At 44.4% G+C, this 22623-nt stretch overlaps 1 protein-coding gene across 2 annotated transcripts; it reads left to right on the top strand.

The window, feature by feature from the left end:
• The first annotated feature begins 3951 nt into the window (after positions 1-3951).
• On the top strand, positions 3952-22253 carry fam83c (family with sequence similarity 83 member C). Of its 2 annotated transcripts, XM_037101618.1 has the most exons (6): positions 3952-4050; positions 4419-4998; positions 9477-9644; positions 11286-11410; positions 18161-18397; positions 19239-22253. In XM_037101618.1, the coding sequence occupies exons 2-6, from the start codon at positions 4489-4491 to the stop codon at positions 20041-20043; spliced, it is 1845 nt and encodes a 614-aa protein (XP_036957513.1). In that variant the 5' UTR covers positions 3952-4050; positions 4419-4488; the 3' UTR covers positions 20044-22253. The 2 variants fall into 2 exon arrangements, with proteins under 2 accessions (XP_036957513.1, XP_036957515.1); XM_037101620.1 differs by lacking the exon at positions 3952-4050 and having other exon boundaries at positions 4489-4998; positions 19242-20043.
• The last annotated feature ends 370 nt before the right edge of the window (positions 22254-22623 follow it).

Here is a 22623-nt window from a genome sequence, read left to right as displayed (position 1 = left end):
ACGCTGACGTCCTCCTGCCTGAGACTTTATTGATCCCCTGGCAGGGAAATTCAGTTTCTAAATCGCAAAATAAAAAAAACAGATTTGTGTACAGAAACTTTGCTGAGCACCACTCAGACTGAGCAGATGAGCCTCTGCAGGGGCCCGACCCGACCCGACCCGACCCGACCCGAGGCTGGGAACCACTGGACTAAACTAGCCAACTATAATGTCACCAAAGTAGTTTACTGCAGACTGCAGACTTTAAGTTCATTTGACTGACATTACGCCTGTCTTGAACGCAGGACGTCTGGTGTGCGCGTACATGAACGTTTTCATTAATGAAGACGTTGGAGACGACGGCCGTGACTCACCTCTCTGGTTTCAGTCAACAACTGTACTCAGATCAGCCATGACCGTAACTCAAGGTGACTTCCCCTCAGGGTGACACCTGCTGACTCATCTCAAACAGGTGACCACGAGGACGTCATCTCCACACCTGTGGACAGGAAGTCATGCCTAATAAGGTCATTAGATGGATGAATGAGCAGCTGATATTAACATAATACGGAAGTAATCCGTGATGGACATGTGATCTTCAGTCACATGACCGCGGCCTTTTGTCTGCACTGATGATGTCACAGAAATATTACAAACTAGAAGCACCAGTTCGACTGTGTCTTAAACTCGACACTGTAACAGGATGTTTGACAGACGTTAACGCTTCTTTCTTAACGTTTCCATGATTCAAGTGAAGTCGTGAGAGTTTCACTGGGAGGTAAATCTTTTGTTTGACAGTTGGCCAATATTTGCATCTCGCAGGCCGACTGCCTCTTCAGATTAACAGTATTGCCTCATCAGCCTGCAGATAACGCTTTTCTTAGCACAGGTGAACCCGTCGATCTGGTGTAACTACTTTTTTTTTTCCAGCACCTCATGACCTGCATAGACTTAAACGAGAATCCCTGGTGATGAGTGTTGGTCTTTGCTCGGCTCACTGCTGCCTTCAGTATTTACTTATTCAAATCCTGCAGAGCGCTGATGTCTAACAGCAGAGAGGTGTTGGGCTTCAGCACCGCCTCACCCTGCTGGGTAAATATTAAGTCACACATTAACATTCGACTGCTCGCGGATGTTTACGACCACTTACGGACATAGTGAACCTTCCTCTTACACAAGTCGTACCTGCAGAGAACCAGGTTCTGTGTTTCTGTCGTTGAAAAGCGTTGGGAGCGAGGTGTACTCTGACTGTTTGACCCCGACGCTCCACATTAACACAGAAAACTCATGTAGGACAGACGACGAGATCAGAAACGTTCTCTGTTCATCTATTAATGTTGTGTCGATGCTCAGGGGAGCCGAGGCACAGATGATGAATCCTTTTCTGTCTCCTTCAAATGCTCTTGGCGTCTCTGACACACAGACGGGAGGTTCACAGTCTGAATTATAAAGTTATTTCCCAAAACTTACAGGTTTGATTCCCCTGGTCTGCATGTCGAAGTGTCCTTGGGCCAGATACTGAACCCCAAACTGCTCCTGATGTTCTGGTTGGTATCTTGCTTGTTTAGTAGAGAAAAGTAGAGTGAGGTGGAGGCTGTTGTGTCATTTCATATAAACTAACTCTGTTTAGCTTCTTAACAGTTCGATTTATCTTCTGTTGCTGTTGAGAAAAGGTTTTGACGACGAGCATTAACCAGCACGTCTGGAGAGAGTGACAGTGTGGCTGAAGTGTGTGGAGTGAAGATTCCCTCAGAGAAGCTAAGATGCTAACGTTAGCCTGAGCTCTGATCCAGCAGCAGCTCACACACAGAAAACTTCAGATGTGGAAGTCGTGAACAAGGACTTTATTTAACGTTACATGTTGTCACAGTCGAGTTAAATCGTGTCCAGTCCCTTCAGATTCTGCACCCACACGTCTGTTCCTGGAGGTTATCAGTGAAACGTCAGAGACACGGAGGGTTCAAACCCGTTGGTGACCTCAGCGGCACGTTTCCTCTCTGCTCGGACTTCCCTGACGCTCTTCTAACTCTATATTGTGTTCGTAAAGCTCACGGGGGAATTAAACCCGTCCAGAAGTTGATCCAGGATGTCCACACAAAAGCTCTGGAAGTCTTTGAAGTCTGAATGTATCAGCTCACCTCAGACCGGCTCGTCCGGACAGAAACACTTTGTCTGACCGAGTCTCTTTAAGTTTCAAGTCATTTTAATGCAGAATGTCTCATATTATAACTTTAATTAAAGGGCAGTTGCAGGTGATTATAAAAATGTGTTACAACAGTGTTGTTTGAATCTTTCTAGAGACACTTTTAGAGTTTCTTTAAACCTCAGTGACTGTCTGAAGGTTTAATCTGAAGCTCAGGTCAGTCACACGTTTATAGAGAAAATCTGCAGCTGCTGAACTTCAACATGATTCTGTTCTTTAAAATAAAACCACGAGCACAACAGAGGAGCAACAAGAGGCTGTAATCTGTGTCTGGTAATTACTTAATCCCTCCGTGGCAGATGGAGGTGTGTGTGTGTGTGTGTGTGTGTGTGTGTGTGTGTAGCTGTATAGAGATTAAGACATATGCTGATTTATTTCCAGGTTAAAGGACTCGTTCATATATTCCAGTGAACACATGCTGTATCTTTAATCAATACGTAGATATTGATCCCTCTTGAACTGCATGTGATCCTCATCATGCTGCAGGAGGGGAAGGTGCAGGTAGAGAGAAAAAGCTCTCAGGTGAATTGGGGTTGTAGCCTTCATGTAACATGGTACCAGGGAGACGGAGCGTCTCGGGGGAGGACAGCGAGGAGCAGGAGGAGAGGGAGGTTTTCCATTTCACACATGATGTGAGCAGAGCGACAGAGAGTCTGAACTTTCACTGACATCCAGATCTCATCGTTATATTGTTTTAATTCTGTTAGATGTTGATATGTTCAGTGTTGGGAAAATAAAACACGAGTCAGTGAATCAGCAGATCAACACTGTGGTCAATACAGTCAGTTACACTCAGTTCAGTGAGTGGAAGATTCGAAGTGATGTTTTATGTCTTCAGAGGGAGAAAAACACAAAACCAGAGTCAGTGTGAGTGAGACCGGATATGCTGCTTTCAAAATAAAAGCACTGAAAACAGCAGGTAGATGAGTAAATGAGTAAATGTCTGTTTTGTGTTATACTTCTTCTCTTCTGCATTTTTGAAACAAATATTGTACTTTTTACTCCATTATTGACTAGTTACATCTCTGATTACATGCTGCATGAAAGCCAACGTGTTATATATTCTTTAGATTAACTTATTTGATCAGAAACATGCTGAATATTGGATCTGATTATTGGCCAGGCTGATAATCAACGGACCGATAACATCCAGTTTAAACATGTTCAAATGATTTTTACAGGAACTTTTGATACAGTAAGACAGGTGAAGTTACCTGCATCTAATATCTTAAGTTACAAAACTGTTTCTACTGACGCACAAAGTTTGATGAGCAATAATGAGTCTAATGATGCGTTATGTTGTTTTCAGCGGGTGATAAACTGTAAACTGTGCACTTTGATAAAATCCCTGAAATATATTTATACTTCATGACACTTGAACTTTGTGACATATTCTGATTTGTTTTAGATCTTTTATGTATTTGGATGAACAGGCCAAATGCAAAAACAACTAACTTATGAAACTCATTTTGATAATTCTGTTTCTTAATGTTCATCTCTTCAGGTTTTACATCAGACTCCTGTTCATTATTTATTTAAGGAGGATGTGAAAGAGTTTGACTTTCATGAATCTCTTCTATCATTTATTTCTCTTTACACATTCAATAAAACGTGACAATCAAAGCCATGATTTCATGTTTGATAGAGGGAGGAAAGAGACTAAACATCCTCCAGAGCTTTTATTATTCCACAGGTCTGGAAATGTTCACAATAACTTTATTTTGAAAATGTTCTAACCGGAAGTAGCTCGTATGTTGTGAACTGGTTGGCTTGACAACGGAGAGACAGGAGAGGGAGGGGGAGGAGGAGGAGGAGAAGGGGGAGGGGCCTGTCACGTTGGAGACCAATGACAGAACAGGTAGCAACAGGTGAGCACACACACACACACACACACACACACGCTGTGTGGAGGCTCCTGGGATCTGATCCAGTCCGACATGAAGCGGAATTAGAGACGCGAGGACCATTTCACCGCGTCACCGCCTCGGAGGAGCAGAGAAGTCCCGGACCTCTGGATTAATCGATTATTAGATTATTATTAGTCTTATCGATCAGGACTGTGAGCGGCTCTGCAGGACGCTGCGGGTTCACCTGCCTGTTGCGTCACACTGACCTGATCACAGGTTATTGATCGGCTCTGATCCGCTCGGCTCGTGTTAATCCTCTGAGCAGAATGTTTCCTCGGAACCATCTCAGCAGGACCCAGATCTGATTCTCGGGTTATTTCTCACCGCAGGATTTTGTTCGGGTCGTTCGGAGCGAGACTTTAACAAACTAGTCCCGGTGCTGCTGACCGAACCGGCACCATGATCAGCTCGGAGGGCCTGCGGCCGGCCTCGTCCGGCAGGAAGCCCCTGGGCAAGCTGGCGTCCCGGCTGGAGGAGGTGAAGAACCCGTGGCGGCAGGTCTCCACGCTGGAGCTGAGCCACAACGAGGCGGCCCGGCTCGCCACGGACGCGCTGCTGGAGCACGGAGAGAAGGAGTACCGCCGGGTTCTGAGCGAGGAGCGGGAGCTCAACTTTCTGTCCCCGCTGGAGGTCCGGTACATCACCCAGCATGCGGCCAAGGCGTGCAGCCCGGAGAGCAACGGAACCGGCCCCAACGACCGGGACTTCGGGGACGGGGACGCCGTGTCCGAGCTCACCTCCGGGACTTACTTCCCGATGATGTCCGACGAGGAGCCGCCGATGCTGGAGCTCGGCTGGCCGGACGCCCCGGCGAGGTACGGACCGTCAGAGACCCAGATCTACTTCCAGAGGGACAAGTCTCACAACGTCAAGGACCTGATCCGGTCCCTGATCAACAAGGCCAAGAAGGTAAGAGGGCGCGTGAAGTCCAGAGAGACACCTGAGGACGAGTCAGGGTCCTTTTAAAGGAGCAGTCCGTAGTTCTGGAGAATTCATATTAATTAGATTTTCATCAACTGATAAACAAACTGACCTTAAAGGACAACACCTTGGTAATATGTGGCGGACCCTGCCACCTCTCCAGCTTCACACAGTGTTGTGGGAATCTTATTTTCCTCTGAGAGCAGTTTGTTTATTCACTGACAGACACAATACATATTTCTGAGAGTTTTTCTTTTATTATGAATTCAGTTGCAGGAGATTAAACTGAGATCAGACACACGTGTAACATCTAAACTCACTCATCTGATCATCGGCTCACTTTGTTGAGCTTCTCTCAGTTAATCCACGTGAAAATAAAGACCCAGTTCAGTTCTGGCATGCAGATGTCGGCTCAGTTAAACAAACACTAATCGATCAGTTAATCAATGACGGGATGTGGGTCAAACACACGCAGAGCTGTTTTGGTCCTGGAGCTGCTGAACTAAAAGACATGATCGATGATCAATGAGTTTAACTGCCGTCAGTCATTATGTATCGATCACAGTAACAGTGTTGATGGACAGGAACAAAGATTAAAGCTCCACAGTGTAAAAAATAAAATAAATTATTATCACAGCTTCATTTAAGTTTGATCTTCAGTGTGCAGAATGAGTTCATACCTTCATCTGCTGAAGGGGGAAGTTTCTGTGACTTCTCTTTTGGTCTTAGTTTAATAAAAGTACGTGATTTTATGACATCATAACTTATTTGGAGCCAATCACGGTCCAGTATTCACCTGAGACCAGCGTGCTGCAGAAACTTTCAGTGGACTGAACAAACGTCGTCTGTGCAGCAGCTGTGATCCTCGTTCGTTCTCTTTACTGCATCCAAAGTGTTAAAACAGTGACGTTATAAACAGTAAAACGGTTTTATAGAAGTGAAATACCAAACAATAAGTAACTGATCCCAGCAGAGTTTTGATGTTCTGGATCAGAACAGAACAACATCATGTTCCTGATGACATCATCACGTCTCCTGCTGTCAGCTGGGAGTTTTCTTGTTTTTCACCTTCCACCCGACTGCGTTCGTTCCTCCCTCCAGCAGTTTCCACTCGGTTTGCTTACAAACAAATGCAGTGGCCCGAGCCTGAGCCCGGCCCGGAGCCCGAGACTGAGCCCGAGCCCGGAGCCCGAGCCCGAGCCTGAGCCCGAGACTGAGCCCGGCCCGGAGCCCGAGCCCGAGCCCGAGCCCGAGCCCGAGCCCGAGCCTGAGCCCGAGCCTGAGCCCGGCCCGAGCCTGAGCCCGGCCCGGAGCCCGAGCCTGAGCCCGGCCTCCTGCCTACTGTCGTGTTTGATCAGCTCTTATCTCTGTCTGAGCTCCGAGGCCGGCAGCTCGCTCTGTCACTCATTGAACAGCCGACCTCGGGTCACAGATTAGAAACGTTTCATCGTCTAATCGCCGGCTTTAAGTTCTGCAGCAGCGACGGGCTGAGAGACACGAGGACACGTTGTGTGTCTCTGTGGTAGCTGTTTAATTGTCTTCATGCTCTGTGTAGTTGTTCTCTGTGTCTCTGTTGTTGTGTCTTGTGGTCACTTTGTGTCTCTGAGCTAGTTTTCATCTCTCGGGAGTCATTTTGCATCTTTCTGTCTCTCTGTGTGTTTTGCATTTCTTTGTCGTCTTTGTGAAACCTCATTTTGTGCGTTTCTGTGGATATTTGCATCGTTTTGTAGTTTAACGTCTCTGTGGCAGTTTGTGTCTCTTTGTAGCCGTTTTGTGCAGATGTGTTGTCATTTTGCATCTATTGTAGTTGTGCGTAACTCTGCAGTCGTCAGGCCCTGTGGCTCCGTGACTTTTAATCTATATGTTAATAAGTTATTGACCGTTTATCAGCTCTATAATTCAGAACTGTTGTGACTTTGAATCACGAGTTCAGACTGAATGTTCCCAAACTGCGTCCTGATCACTGAACTGACCAGACAGCAGCTCAGTCAGAGACACATTCGGTTTCCTGGCAGACAGTCGAGCAACACGCCGCTCATGAGTCACAGACACTTCCTCCTTCTCTATGTGTGATTTGTTTTATATGCATGAACAGCGAGTCTGCTGCTGATAAAGATGAAATCTGAACGGCTCAGATCCTGCAGGACATCTTCTATAAAAGGCAGAAATACAACGAAGGCGACACGTCGACCTGTTTCTCACAGGTTTGTGCCGAGTCAGCAGAGCGGGGATCAGGTGACGCTCTGGATGCAGAGCGTCAGTCAGTGAATACAGCTGGTAGCTGCTAACAGAGCTGCACATTTGTTCACTGCACCAATCTGCAGGTCACATCACAGCGCCTCTCACAACATCTGAACAATGAATGTGTTTTGTTGTGACGTCCTGGCTGTTTTTAATCAGGTTGGAGTTTCAGAGCAGGAAATCAAACTGGAGAAACTCCTCAGCTGTCATGTTAAGCAGGACCCAGCTGATCAGAGAACAGAAGTCTGTTTCATGCTCATGATATTCATCACCTGGACATGAAGCCTCTGAACGTGTCGCCTGCTGTGATGATGATTAAACTGCAGCTCAGGACGGATTTTCAGTCCAAACTCGACAGGCGTTCAGGTTTGTTTACATCTGAACTCAGCTGGAGTCTGACACAGTTAATGTAACCGGACGTGTATCCCGACACAGACAGGAGGTCCGTCACAAGCACAGTGTCAGCAGAGGCGAACGATCACAACACAATCTTTGTCCAACTCGACCGGGCCACTCAGGTCTCGACAAGTCCTGTGTCGGGTTTAGGTTGTTTTCTGCAGACCTCCAGTTCTCCGTCGTCTAAAAACCCCCCAGCTGGAAGTTGCTAACAAGATCCGCAGACTTGGAGAACTTCCTCTCGGGTCACTTCCCAGGAGGCCATCAGCTCCAGCAGCCTGACCTGCAGGCTGCTTTGATTGCTGTTCTCAGATAACAGGACAATATCTGGATGTGAGCTGCTGCCTGCAGATGTTCTCACAGCGGGTTTAGGTTGCTCCCTCTGATCTCCTGTTTTAATGGTTTATTAGTCGTCTTTTAGATTATTGCATTGATTTGGAATAACTGTGCTGACACCGGCTCATGTGCAGCTGATCACTGTGTGCTGCTTCTTTTAGATCTTTCTGAGTGAAGAGTTCACAGTTGTGGTTTGAATCTGTCGGTGGTCTCGGTGTGTTATTGATGACTCGTGTGCTCCGACTCGTCTGCACACAGCGAGCACATTCTTCACGTTACATAACTCAAACTGCATGAAGCACTTTGATTTTTAAAGTGCATGTAAAGACTAGATTAGTTCGCAGTGTGTGTTAAATGTGTTTGTGCCAGCTGCTTTAAGTTGCTCACATGGAGCGTTTTCATATTACCACTAACAGACGAAAGGACCCGGGCCCCGGTTGTGCTGCAGGGCCCCGGTTGTGCTGCAGGGCCCCGGTTGTGCTGCAGGGCCCCGGTTGTGCTGCAGGGCCCCGGTTGTGCTGCAGGGCCCCGGTTGTGCTGCAGGGCCCCGGTTGTGCTGCAGCACTACTCTGGAGTCCTGACAGGTTGCTGGTGTCTGAACTTCTGAGCAGCTGAGCAGAAGCTTTTTACCCTGGAACCTCAGAACAGGTCGATCAGGACATGTTGTGTTCAGGAGCTGTAATTATCTTGTGTTTTTGAGTGATTGAGTCATAAATCCTCATCTGCATGAATTTTACAGGGTCGTTATTAAACCTGTTCACGATGGCAGAGCCCGAGCGGTTCTTCTCTCTGCAGAAGACTTTCTGTTGGTTGAACAGTTTGTTTTCTGATGAATCAGTTGAGCTCACAGCCCAAAACTGCAGAACACCTGCAGTGATGTTAAAGAGAGAAAATCCTCAGATGTGAGAGGCTGAAACCTGAAAATGATCAGTACTGACTAGAAAATGACTCCATGCTGATGTAAAGTCAGGTGAAGTGTCGTTCTGCTAAACAACTGAAATGGCGGAAAGAGAACTAACTAACTAACTAACTAAAAGTTATAAAAAATTACAAAAAACAATCGAAACTATCATTAAATGTCTCCATTCAGTTCGTCTGGTGAATAATCCCCGTCTCTGTGATCCCAGACTGATTCAAATCATATAAATGATAAAAAAGCTGGACAGAACTTCAGCTGGCGAGGAGATAATGTAGATAATTTAACTTTCACTTTAAACACTTAAATCACTTACTTAAAATGTTGCAGATAATTTTTTGCTTACTGAATATATTTACTAAACTTTTCATCCCTACATGTCATCACACAGACCTTCCTTCTGCTTTTTATAATCATCATTCCTCAGTGATTTGATCCTGTTTCCACATATTCAGAGTATCAGCACCGTGACAGTGTAACTGGGCCGGTTTGGGCGCTCTGCCATGAAGAAGCCCACTCATCAAATCTTCATGCAGCACTGCGAGCTCACGTCTCTGGTGTCTCCCCTCTGCTGCAGGTGATCGCGCTGGTGATGGACGTTTTCACAGACGTCGACCTGATGTGTGATCTGATGGAGGCGTCCAACAAGCGGCGGGTTCCCGTCTACATCCTGCTAGACGAGAAAAACCTCGACTACTTCACAGAAATGTGCTCGGCGCTGGACATCCAGAACTCACACCTGAGTGTAAGTACAGAACCGACAGAACACAGCGTTCACACAGACGAGCTCGGGTTCAGACGCTGTAAAGATCCGTTAGATTATTAATATTAAAGATTCCAGTGAAGGAAGATGTGTTGATGATATAATGAACCTGTGGTGACCCCTTAGCTTAAATACTCTATGATATGACGTTATGACATCATCATCATCATCATCATGCCATCATTCTTGGTTGTGATATTTTTCTCTTCAGCACATGTTGGCATCTGAAAACACCAAACGTGGATGCAGGTGAACTTTGTACCTGCAAAATATCAGCGTGTATCGTCACTGTTAGCATGTTAGCATGCTGGTGTTAGCATTTAGTTACCTCAGATAAGGGCAGCTACTAACGATTATTATCATTATTAATCATTAACAGTGCAACATGTAAAATGGTGACCGCCTGGGAATCAGATGAAACATTCAACCAAGTTTCTCCAGAATCTCTTTGTGCTCATGATTTAAGTTGATGTCACACGAGCTCATCAGAACCTCCTGAAGCCCAAAGTGACGACTTCAGGCGTCTTCTTCTGTCAGACCGACAGTCCAGAACACCAAAGACTCTGGATTAACTGTCAGAAACGACAGAGTCCAGCAGCACATCCTCGTATTTAAGGAGCTGGAACCAGACAGTCGTTAACTGGATAGTTTTGGTTAATTCTCATTTGACGGATGTGTCGCTGCAGCTCCGTCTCAGTGTGAACGTTTGTGCAGTATATGTTTCTCTACACTGAGACTCTAGAAGTCACACCGGAGTGTCACAGAAGAGGAGAACATTCTGCAGAACTTCACTGTGTTTGTTAAAGTGGGACGTCCTTCATTTACTGTGGCAGGTTTCACTTCAACCTTTGGTTTGAGTTGTTTTTCCTCATACGGCAGTAAAAAGTGCAGAGTCCTTCAGCAAAGACAGATCGAATCTCTACCGCGTCATAATTTATATTCTCCCTGCGGCTGAATCACTCCAGCGGTCAACATTACTGAACAGAACATGATACGAAGTTAAAAGTAATCTGCTCCTGCCGGATCAGATCAGAATCTGATGAGACTCCAGAAGGTCTGGACCTGCACCGGCTCTCCTCCAGAGCTCACAGCACTCTGCAACCACCTTTACTTCTGTTCTGATTAAGAGATTACACAAACTGCTCTTAACTCTCTACATGTTGATTTTAACAGTGCACTGAAATAAACTCAAACCAGAGGCCGACTGAAAGGAAGCAGTCGGTTTCAGACGTTTTAACATTTTAACTGTGTAGAAAACTCTGTTGGAGTGGAAGATAAAAACATCTTCTCTGTCTGTTGCACCGAACTGCTGACTGATTCTGCTTCTGTAGAAAATTCAGAAAACTTGTTCTGCTCAGAGTAAATCTGAATCTTCACTGATATTCACACACAGTTAAACTAACTGTTGTTTCCATGTGAATCTTCTGACGCATGTTTTTCATTATTGTTTGTTTTGGTGGATTTTTGCTTTTTTACTGTAAATTTGAAATACTGTCGATGAGAATCAGGCTGTCAGGTCTGATTCTCTGATTTCTGATATCTGAAATGTTGTGTTTGAGTTTTCATGTGTGTATCTGTGTTTCTAACAGTCACGTGTGTGTGTGTTTGTGTGTTTGCGTGCAGAACATGCGTGTTCGCAGTGTGTGCGGGGACACATACTGCACCAAGAGCGGCAAGAAGTTCACCGGTCAGGTCCTGGAGAAGTTCATGATCATCGACTGTGAAGAGGTCATCGCCGGCTCGTACAGGTCAGTCACACACACACGCACGCAGGCACACACACACACACACACACACACACACACACACACACACACACACACACACACACACTCTTCGTTTCTCACTCGGATTTTTATATCACGACTGAAGTTGTAATCATAAATTAGTTGGTCAACAAACTATTCTGATAATCTGTGAATCACCTCAGTTCATTGTTGAGCTGAGATACTTCAGGTTCCTGTTCCTGGTTTGAGTCATTGAACGCACCTCCTCAGACACCTTTCTCTACTTTCTGACAGTTTATTGAATCACCAGAAAAACAGTCAGCAGATATTTGATAGACTGAGAAACTCTAGATCTGTTTTTACATTAAATCAGAGGTGCAACGTGACGAGTGAAAGAAACCTGAGCAACAGGAGAAGCTGCAGGAAAAGATGTTAAAGATATTTTAATTAAAGTCTTCCCTCTGTGTTGAACGAGCCTCTGCTGCCGTCATTGTTCCCAGCTATCGTTCGTACTCGTTGAGTGTGTGTAGCTGTAATTACAGGTATTACTCAGGTATTCTCATAACAGTTTCAAATACCGCCGTCAGCTCCACGTCGACCGCAGATCTGTCACGTCTCTGCACAGCACCGGCTTTGTTTCGCAGCTTATCCACACACACACACACACACACACACACACACACACACACACACACACACACATTTGCCTCTGAGCTCAGCCGACTTCCTCCTGCAGCCGTCGTGCTTATCAGGAGGGATGCAAAGTAAATGTCAAGCTGCCGATCGTGAGCTGCTGCGAAACATTCACTCCGTGTTCTGGACGTGTTCTGAACGTGTTCTGAGTCCACCTACTCGTCTCCTTACAGCTGATGTCAGTCTGTGTGTTTAGTTCCAGGAGGCTCCCAGATTTAAATTACTGCAACATTATAAGAATTATAAATAATCCTGACCAACAGAATTAATCAGCTGCAATGTGCCAACTTCTAAAAACTTCCCGGACGTGCAGGAGACAGATTGTGTTTGAGAGGATGTTATAATAAATTCAATATATTCTTAAATAAAATCGAACTTCACAGAAATGAAACACAAGTTAACTTTTCATGTAAAGTTTCCTCACCAGTTAAATGTCTTTAATCGTAGAATAAAGTATCATTGAAACACTGAAGATGTTTTAATACGACTGGAGTATCTGAGCTTGATTATCTCTGCCTTGTTTCTTATATCATGTCATATTTTAATGCTGATTATAGTTTATTAAAAGAAGAAAATTACAGAAGCTCCTGGAGAAACAGTCCCACTGCTGTACTTTGATAACAGTCGTCGTCTTCAACTTCAGTTACCATGATTATAATTAATCCTTTAAAGTCCGAGTTACTGTTGTAGAAGTGTGTGAAAGGGCTCAACACAAGCCTACTGATTGTTAGTGTGTGTGTGTGTGTGTGTGTGTGTGTGTGATGTACCAGTGAAGCTGCGAGACAACTGCTGCTGTCTGATTTTAACAACTTGGTGTCCCGAGCAGAGCAGAGGGAGTGTTGATGTCCTCGTCTTTATTTATTAATCACGAACGTAAAGCACGAATCACATTTACTGTTTGACATTTTGAAGTTAGCGCTCGTCTCGTGTGTGAACCTCTGGTGGAGAACGGAGGAATGAGATCACTCTTTGATTTTACAGCCGATGTTAAAATGTTCAAACAGCTGCAGAAACAGCTTGACTCAGATATTTAGGGCTGTTTCTCACAGGTGACAGTGACACCGCGCTTCTTTGTGTCCGACTTTGGAAACATCGAGACATGAAATCTAACCTCTTTTCATCCAGCAATCAATTCTTTGTCCTTGAACGTGTTTGTGCAGAAAAGCAGATTAAACCGGTTTCATGCAGCGGAGAAATCATCGAGATCAAACTTCTCTGATGCTCTTTTCTGATAACAGATCGCAGGTTTCTGAGAAATCAGATGCAGGCGGCTGATAGGAACTCAGTCCGTCAGTGTAAACAAAGTCAAATCAGTTTTATTTGTGTAGCTCAGCGTCACAGATTACAGCTTGGCCTCAGAGCGCTCACAGCCGAATATAAACTCAATCCTCTCACCTCGTTTCCACACAGCACAGTGTTCCTGCCGGGACCTCCGTGATCTCTGATGTGTTTGTGAAACTCTCGTTCCGTTTCTTTCGTTTTATGGTTCAATCCGCCAAGTAGTTTCTGTGTAATCCTGCTGACAAACCCAACAACCAACAGACTCAGATGAAACATATCGTTGTTGGTAATAGCGCATGAAGACAAATGAGCGAGTGTGTCGGTCAGTTCTGTGAAGTTAAATGTTACGCAGCTAGCATGCGACCAAAGTTGGCTAAATATACTTTTGTGTTCTTCACTCCTCACTTCTATTGTTCCTCTGTTGAGGTTGACATGAAGTTGCCACAGGTGTTTTACCTTCTGACATCATTTCTACTGAAAGACTGAGTATAAATCCAGCTTCGACTGCAGAGCCGCAGGTGGATTTGATGTGATCGGAGGTGTCTGAACTAAACCAACCAGCAGCTTCTATTCATGATGACTCAATTAAAAATTGTTCACACATCCTTTCATCTTTTTACGATCAGTCAGCTGCCTCAGGTCTGTCTCCACCTGCACTCCTTAATTCACTCTTGGTTTTATTTCGTTTCCTGTCTCACCTCTCGTCCTCTTCGATGTGTCAGTGTTTCAGGTTTGACACAGCGGCTGCAGAGTGTTTCTGCTCATAGTGTGTCTCAGGTGCGCTGCGGTGGGTTGGGTCAGGTATGCAGGCTGACAGGCATCAGGCTGAAACAGCTGACAGAGGAATGTAGGGCACGGCCCGGACCGGTGCCAAGAGCCTCAGGGCGGCAAATGTTGTCTTATCACCGGAGCGCACCTCTCCCTCCACCCACGTTATCCAAAACGGCTTAAATCTGATATTAAACTGATTAAACTGATATAAAAACCCACAAATAAGCTGCTGTGCTCGGTGATACCTGGGCAGCGCCGACTGCTGCACACTTGAGAAGTGAATAATAAACACTGACTCACTGATATCGAGTCAATCGATTTTATCTGTTAATCCAGAAGGAAGTGCGACAGGAAGCTGTACTTTACTTTAGTCCTTCCTGTGAAGCTTTAATAAGCCCTATTTTATAATGGAATACATGTTTTATAAAGCTATAATGTAGCTGTCAAAAGGGAGTGAAATAACTTCCTACTAATACTTCACACAAATGTTATAATTATTTTCAACACTACTGTTACTGTTAACTCACTTTTCAATGGCTGAACCAGAATTAACAGAACAGCAATGATGCAACTAGAAATAGATACAAAAGAAATAATACATTGCTTCAGGACGAGTTAAAATCAAAAGATATGAAAAATCAGATCTGACCAACTCCAGTACTGTGAGATAAAAGAAATACAATTGAAAAGGAATAAAAACAGAAATAGAATAAACTTAAAGTTAAAGAAGGGTTGTTAAGTTATTCTTCTTTGTAGAAAATATCTTAACGCCTCGACAACGATCTGCTGCGTTCACAGTTCACAGTCCCTGAGCATTCGTTCAGCAGCTAACCGAGTTAGCACAAAGCACACAGCGCCTGAGCCGAAGTGCAGAGAGCAACACACTCAGTGGCTAACGTTAGCACGAAGCACACAGCAGTTAGACGTAACTGTCATGACAGGTCGTCTTTTCAGACCGAGGCATGTTCATGACGGCTACTTCACTTATGTTTATGTGATTGTGGCCAGTCTGACTAATCGATAGCAGAAACTTATAACATACACACACCTGTCACTAAGTATTGTTTTGTTGGTTTGCTCAAAGTTTCTGCTATCGATTAGTTAGACTGGCTACGGTGGCAGGGCTAACATTAGCCATGTTAGCTGAGGCTAGCTCTTTCATTAGCTTTAAGTAGTTTATAGGCAGAAATTCAGACATATTACTTTACTATCATATAGCAAGAGTTCCACATGTAATTAGGGTCTATGTGCTTACATCCCAACAACAAACTTACAGCATGTGTCAAGTTAGCATCGTCAATAAAGACAAAGAAGACATATGCATTTACAGCAGTACTTGTTGTCAAACCAGCCCAGTGGCATCATATTTGCATATTCATGTTGGAGCGGTATCCATCCAGTACAGTACATACAGTCTCTCAGTGCCATAACTCAAGCGGTACATACCGTCGCGTGTCGGTGGAATAACAGCAGCACAATAGCAGCACACCACTCTGAGAATCTGTATGCCAGTCTTTGTTAACAAATACTGAATATTAGTAAATATTTTACAATATCCTCATATCGGCTTTCAATCATAGTGTTTTACAAACGTTTATAATGTTGATTTTTATTTATATTTTCAAAAAAAAAAAAAAGGACCTTACTGATCTACAAGCCACAGATAAGTTTACCAGATATATTTCTCAGTGTTACAGGCAGAGAGTTTATCTCCATCATGCATTTATGAACGGAGGGTGAGTTTAAACGAGCTCTGCAGTAAGACGACCATCTTCTCTTCATGACGAAGACAAACTCTATGATTGATGCGTGAAGGCGTGCTCCGATCAGTTCCTCCTGACTGGAATTAATCTTCAGCTGAATGCCGTCCAACATCTCTGAGCGCTGAGTGATTTATCACTGCGAGCCGTCCTGCAGGTTCTGGCTGCCTCAGCACGCCTCCTCTGGCCTCTCAATGATTTGCTTCCAGAAACAATTTTATAACCGCCAGATTTTGTTTTTCGTGCTGCGTGTGTTTTTAGGAAACCTTTCATGGGATACTAATTAAAATTGGGTGTTAACTGAGAAACTGACGAGTTCGAGCAAACGGGCCTGACATGAAGAGGTGTAGCTGGAGAATCCAATATTTAGTGCGTCAGCACAAAACTCGTATCTGTCAAAGCACAACTCCTCCCAAAGAACTACAGTTACCAAGTTAGTGACTTCTCCTGATTCTGCTCAATGTCACTGAATTAAAAGCTTCTGCAGAAGAATAATGTGAGCAGGCACTTCAAAATGTTCAGTGTGTTTTAGTTACGCAGCTCTGATATTTGCATTTAAAGGCCTCTTTCAATCATTCACTCTCTCGTCAACTGATAACATTATACAACTAGTTGGTACATTTTAATGTACGGCAAGGAACCTTTAAAACTGATGCTTGTATTTGACCTCCAGAAGCAACGAGACCATCTGACAGGAGACTGACTGTTTCTGTAGTCGTCCTTAAAGCCCGTCACTGAATCGCTTCATAAACTTAGAACAATGTTTTACGTGTTGAGGATGAATTTAGACGCCTGAGGAGAGAAGCTGCAATGTATTCTGCTGCTACGACACTAAAACAAATATCTTCATATTACAGTAATTAATCCGACAGACACAAATAGATCTGTTAACTCACTTATAAGCATCTGCAAACAAAACAAAACAAAACAAATGCACGTACCAACCAGACCCGGATCGGAACCACAGGAGGAGGTGCTGCTCGTAGTGCTTCAGTCCACAGGGGGCGCCAGAACCAACGGAACGAAAGTTAATGGGAGCTTCTTTAAAGTGACACCAGATAACTTTTCTTCTCTGAGTGTTTCCTGGTGTCAGTACCGTCGGCGCTGCTGTAGACAACCGGATCGTTTCTGTTTCCCTCAGTCACAAATAACAACAGCACAGTTCAGTCGATTATCAGAAATCGATCAGCAGTTAACCTGAGCACCGAGAACCAGTGAAAACGTTGATGTAACTTTTCTCCGTATCAGTGACGTGCAATCAAGATTGAACTCATATGGACACGATGAAGCAGAAACACACAGATACGTTACAGAAGTTATCCGTGAACGTGCACAGAAGACGTTTGGAGGTGTTTGTGTGGCTGTTTTTTAATAAAACCCTTCGTTCATTGTGTCTTAAAATGTTCGTTGATGAACCTTTTAAGAAAGAAGTTCCGGCTCTGAGGCGTCTGACTGAAGAGTTCAGACCAGCTGGAGCTTCTCAGTCGTTTTACTGAAGAAGAAAAACAACAAAATCACATCATCACATGACATCATCCTCGGCAAGCAACTGTACATAAATACATGACAGCACAACTTTACCTTTACTGTATATCATATAACATATCAACGGTTTACCTTGGATAAGATGTAATAACTTCTGTTATCTGACTGTTATAAAACGCCGTCTCTTAATGATTCCCTCATCTTTATTCTTTTATTGGTCACTCTGAGCTCAGAGTCTGAGCGCCTCAGTGCTGCTGCAGCCGGGCGTCCTCAGCGTTCACGCTCCCGTTGAAGCTGATGAATCATCGCGGTGAATCATCAGTGTTCAGGAAATTGTTGAGGCCGATGTGCAGTTTAATGAGCCGGAGGTGGACGGAAATAATCTGCATAATGAGAGCTGATGCTCCCGCTCACATTGTGGGTGTCATGATTTCTACTTTGATGCTGTCAGTGACGTGAGGAGGTTTCCTCCGCACGCTGTAAGAAAACGTGACGAACGTCAGTTGTGTTCAGAGTAACGCAGGAGGGTGACGTCACTTCCTGTTCGCCTGCTTGTTCAGGAGCTTAAGAACATAATTAACACTTTTTGAAACGTGTTTGATAATTAATGACATTATGCTCACACAGAATTCAGACATCTTCCCGGTTCATGACATTGATATTATTAATCTGGTACATTTTGCTTTTTCTTCTTTTTATTTTGAAAGAACAAAAGTTTAATGTTGTTTACTTCTGTGGACTCCGGAGCCTCAGACTCTCACCCTCTGTGTCTCCTCTCTAGTTTCACCTGGCTGTCGGCTCAGGTGCACAGCAACATGGTGATGCATTTCTCAGGTCGCATCGCCGACAGCTTCGACCGCGAGTTCCGCTGTCTGTACGCCGACTCGCAGATCATCGACTGCTTCTTCAACCCGGAGGAGGAGGGGATGCCCTACTACCCGTCATACCAGGCCATGATGGCCCCCGGCATGGGCATGGGGCTCGGCCCGGTCATGGGTCTGGACTTGCTGTCCGACAGGTACCAGGCTCGAGTCGTCTTGTTGAGATGGTTCTTGTGTTTGTTTTCTGGTTGGAGGGTCGATGCTGTTTCCTGCTGACACTTGACTCCAGGATGCTGAAACGCTTCTGTCAACAGATTAATTTTTATTTTTGCCCCATAAAATGTCAGATGGTGAAAATAGTCCGACACAGTTTCTGAGCACTAAACACTGATGTTCATTTTACAGTGACACAAAACAAGAAACAGCAAATCTTCAAATCTGAGAAGCTGAAATGTTTGGAAATAATTTTAATGATTCATTTAACAATTGACACTCATCACTAAATAATTTTATGTTTATCGAGTGTGAGTTTTGAGTGAACCAGACAGATTTTTAATGAAGTATATTCCCTCCCTCTGTACACGTCCCACAGATGTCATATTTGAGATTAGATTATTACTTTTAATGACAGTAACATTAAAGAGTTTTGCACCAGAAACTATTTTAATGTTCTATAGTTTTAGTTGAATTGTTCAAGAAGTGTGACATTAACTGAAATTTGGATGATCATTTTTGATATCCAGGAGAATAAATGTAAACAAATAACTTTTTTTTTCCTAAAAAACAAAATATTCCCTGCTGTTACATTAAACAGTTGAACAGACTGACTAGTCTACAACTTTGACTAATTATAATAATAATAAATACAACGATGATGAAGTTTATTATACAGAACTGATCAGAGCAAAGTCACAAAATGGTTTACAAATGAAAAACGACTAATTTCACTGCAGTTGCATAAAATGTAGCCAAAAAACAGTTTAAATCATCAGATTAGAAGAAAGTAAACAGATAATCTGATGTGAACTTCTCCTCCAGCAGGCAGAGGGACCGGGTGTGCTCCGAAAACTCCAGCAGCCAATCCAGTAACAGCGTGTCGAGCGTGAAGGCTGCGCCCGGGATGACCACGAACCCGGTGTACAAGGTCACCCAGAGTCACGACAAGAAGGAGCCCAACAACAACTCTCACCTGAGCCCTGAGCGGAGAGGAGGACAGACCCCGACGCCTCCGGGTCACATCACACCGGTACCGCGGGTCACCGCTAACGGAGTAACCAATCACAGCCCGGCTATGGACCGACCGCCGCCGGCCTACGGTCAGCAGATGGGCATCGAGTGGAACAAGTCCAACCAGGCGGACGTCAAGCGGTCGAACATAGGCGGCACCTCCTCCAAGTTCCAGGCGTTGGGTTTGTACGACCACAAAACGAGCCTGTTCTCCAGCAGCGGGTTCGTCCCCGGACCGCCCAACATGAACCACAACCCCAAGACCCAGAGCCCCTCCCCCATCAACGACAGCAAGACCAACCCCAAGCAGAGGACTGCCCCAAACCTGTTCCTCAACAAGTTCTCAGACCTCTTCGGCAAAGAAAAAGAGAGCTACAACTTCCGGAGGTCTCCGTCACCGCACGGCATCACGTCCTGGGGAGGACCGGACCTCTCTCCAGTCGAGCCGGAGAGCCAGCAGAGCCCGCCGCCGCCGCTGTCACCGACCGCGGTGATGAACCGGCAGGATCAGAAACGAATGACTCTGGGTCACAGCAAGCTGGACCTGGTGAACCAGTACAACAAGATGAAATCCAAGCAGGTGTACAGCCGCTTCGAGCTCAAGTCCTCAAATTAAACTCGGACTTGCCGGACTTCCAGACTCTCTGTTCTTCCGGTCTCTCTCTCCGTGGAGGTTTTTATAAAGTCGTCAGTACTTCGTCTTCTTCCACAGTTCAGTGATGCCTGCTGGAAATGAAGCCATGGCAGCCATGTTGGCTCCTTCAACACAGTCGCAGCGTTCGTCTCTGTGAGTCTTGAAACCATATTGCCTCTTTTATAGAGCGGACTGACACGGGAGTTTTGGGGCTGATGTGGATGGAAGTAAACAGAATTCTGTTTTTTTATATCAACAGATATTTTTATTCACGTAGAAGCTATAAATACATACACTTTTTTATAATGGTCCTTCAAATGTAGTTTGTAAAACACTCGAGACATGTCTGCAGGATATTTTACAGTTGAACAATTAATTTTATTGTCCGAAATGACGACAGAGCACTGACGGTAAACTTTAACAGGAATTTGTTAATTAGTAATCACCCCAATGTCAGAAAACATTTATGCTGTTACCGATTTACCTGTGAGGATCCATCTGTCCATCTGGGCTTTACACTGTCATAATGTGAGGAGGTTTCATGAGTGCAGTAGTGTTGTGACTGTAAGATATTAAACAGACACTTCACCTCTATATGTCATCTCTGGAGACAATCCGTGTGCCATCAGAGCTTATTGAATTTCCTGGTTTTGCACATATTTACATGAGCGGGGCCTGTACCTGTGGCCGCAGCGCTGAGATGTGACGTCACGCTTCATCACCAACAAATGTCCAGATGTTTGTCTGGTTTGTCTCAGTAACGCGCTTCAGCGAGGACACACGTCTGTAAAACAGGACTTTTACCCTTTGCGTTATTACGTTTTACATATTTTAAAAACTTTTCCATGAGCCTTGAAAAAGCTGCTGGATCCAAAACATTTTTAAATAGTTATGATAATGATGATAGTTTAGAAACATTTAACACAGCTTCAGTCAGACTTGGACGTCAAACTCGGCTTTGATTCTCAGATTTTTACTTTCTTATGTTGTTTCGTACAAAAAAAGCGAAATAAATGTTCTTTTCTTCAGAATGAAACCAATTTAAAGCTGCCGGAATGTAAAGAAAACCTCTTCATCGTTTTCTTTCTTTCTCTCTCTCGTTCAGATCATTCCTGTAACACTCCTGTATCATAGTGTACATAACTTGTGCCTTGATCATCCTGCCTTAAGGTTTACAATCACATTGTAATAATTAATATGTCCAGTGACTTCAGATGAGTGTTCATTGAGGTACACACGCCTGTTTGAAGCCGCTGTCGCTGCAGGGAACAAAGTCTGTTGTAAATAAAAGCAGAGGCGGTGCGACTGTATTTCCTGGTGCTGTGTCATGTTACAATTCTGGGAAATGAGGTGTAAATATAGAAAACTGAAAGGTTTCGGGGCATTTTGAGGCGATCAGGTGGAAAATATTGTTTGTACAAAGAGTGACGGCTGTGAGAGGAGGCCGGCTGTCGTTTCTTTCTTACAGTAAGTTCTTCTTCATTACAGAGGATCGTTTCCTCACACTGAACATTTTATACATTAAACAGCTCTTTACACAAATGTCTGTATATAGACTGCTTATTAAAACACGTTGGATACAAGAGCGAAAAAGTGAAACACCCGACACACCTGATGTCTCCTAATCGGATGTGGGCCCGGTGAGTGCAGCGGGTGTTCTGGAGTCCCACCTGAGCTCAGCCCTCTCACCTGTAAACTTTTCACGACTGCATCTTCCACACTCGTGACGCTGTCGTGTGACACAAACAAGGTGAAATCGTTCGCCGCCCCGCGTGACGCTGGCGTAGATTTCCATCGCAGCACTACAGGGCTAAATAATCAGTGCTGACGTGGGAGCTGATTGTTGCTGTTGTCACCTGAGCAATAATGATCGACAGTGATCAGTTCTCGTCGTGTGTGTGTTTTTACTCTGTGTGAGTTGTTGTTTACTGCTCATTTCAGTTTGTGTTGTTGTTGCCGGTTCGTCCTCGTCTGTCCGACTGCATCATGTTTCATACGTTGTAAATAAAAGACGAACTGACGGTCGGGACTTTGGGTTATTGTTGAAGAAACTCTTCTGTAACTGAGTTATTTTATTTTTACATTGTGTCATTTACTGAAGAATGTGAATGTTCTGTTTAAGTTGATCTTAATTTGTAAGATGAACAATTTAGGATTTTAATAAAAAAGCTGAAGTCCAGATTTGTTTTAAGTGTCGATGTCCATCTGTTGTAGACTGTAGAAATTTAACTTTATGCATGTGAATGTTTTGATTCCTGAACTCTTAATTAATGCATTTATTTCATGCAGGATAAATCAGACCTGAGTATTCCTACTTACGCTGGTGATCTTTGGACTTTCCTCCAGCGCCACCAGGAGGTTCTACTGTGTCTCAAAAACTCAGCGGGAGACGCAGCGTCATGAGTTCTGGAACGGTAGATCTTCCTGTCCGGCGCCATCATCAGTCCAGTATCTCAGTGTGTCCAATATTCTGCAGAACTGAAGTCATCACATCTTTGTTCACATGCTAATTAGCAAATGTTAGCAGCATGTTTACATAAGATGCTGAACATGGGAACACCT

The sequence above is a fragment of the Acanthopagrus latus genome, chromosome 6, assembly GCF_904848185.1.
Source record: "Acanthopagrus latus isolate v.2019 chromosome 6, fAcaLat1.1, whole genome shotgun sequence".
NCBI classification, from domain to species: domain Eukaryota; kingdom Metazoa; phylum Chordata; class Actinopteri; order Spariformes; family Sparidae; genus Acanthopagrus; species Acanthopagrus latus.
Note: the sequence above shows the minus strand (reverse complement) of the source record. Positions and strands in the feature narration are given on the sequence as shown.

Bases quoted from the DNA above. Each gene is read 5' to 3' on its own strand.
- fam83c (XM_037101618.1), top strand. From the start codon at position 4,489: ATGATCAGCTCGGAGGGCCTGCGGCCGGCCTCGTCCGGCAGGAAGCCC. The intron at 9,645-11,285 runs GTAAGTACAGAA...GTTTGCGTGCAG, and splicing joins TCCAGAACTCACACCTGAGT to AACATGCGTGTTCGCAGTGT. The intron at 11,411-18,160 runs GTCAGTCACACA...TCTCCTCTCTAG, and splicing joins GTCATCGCCGGCTCGTACAG to TTTCACCTGGCTGTCGGCTC.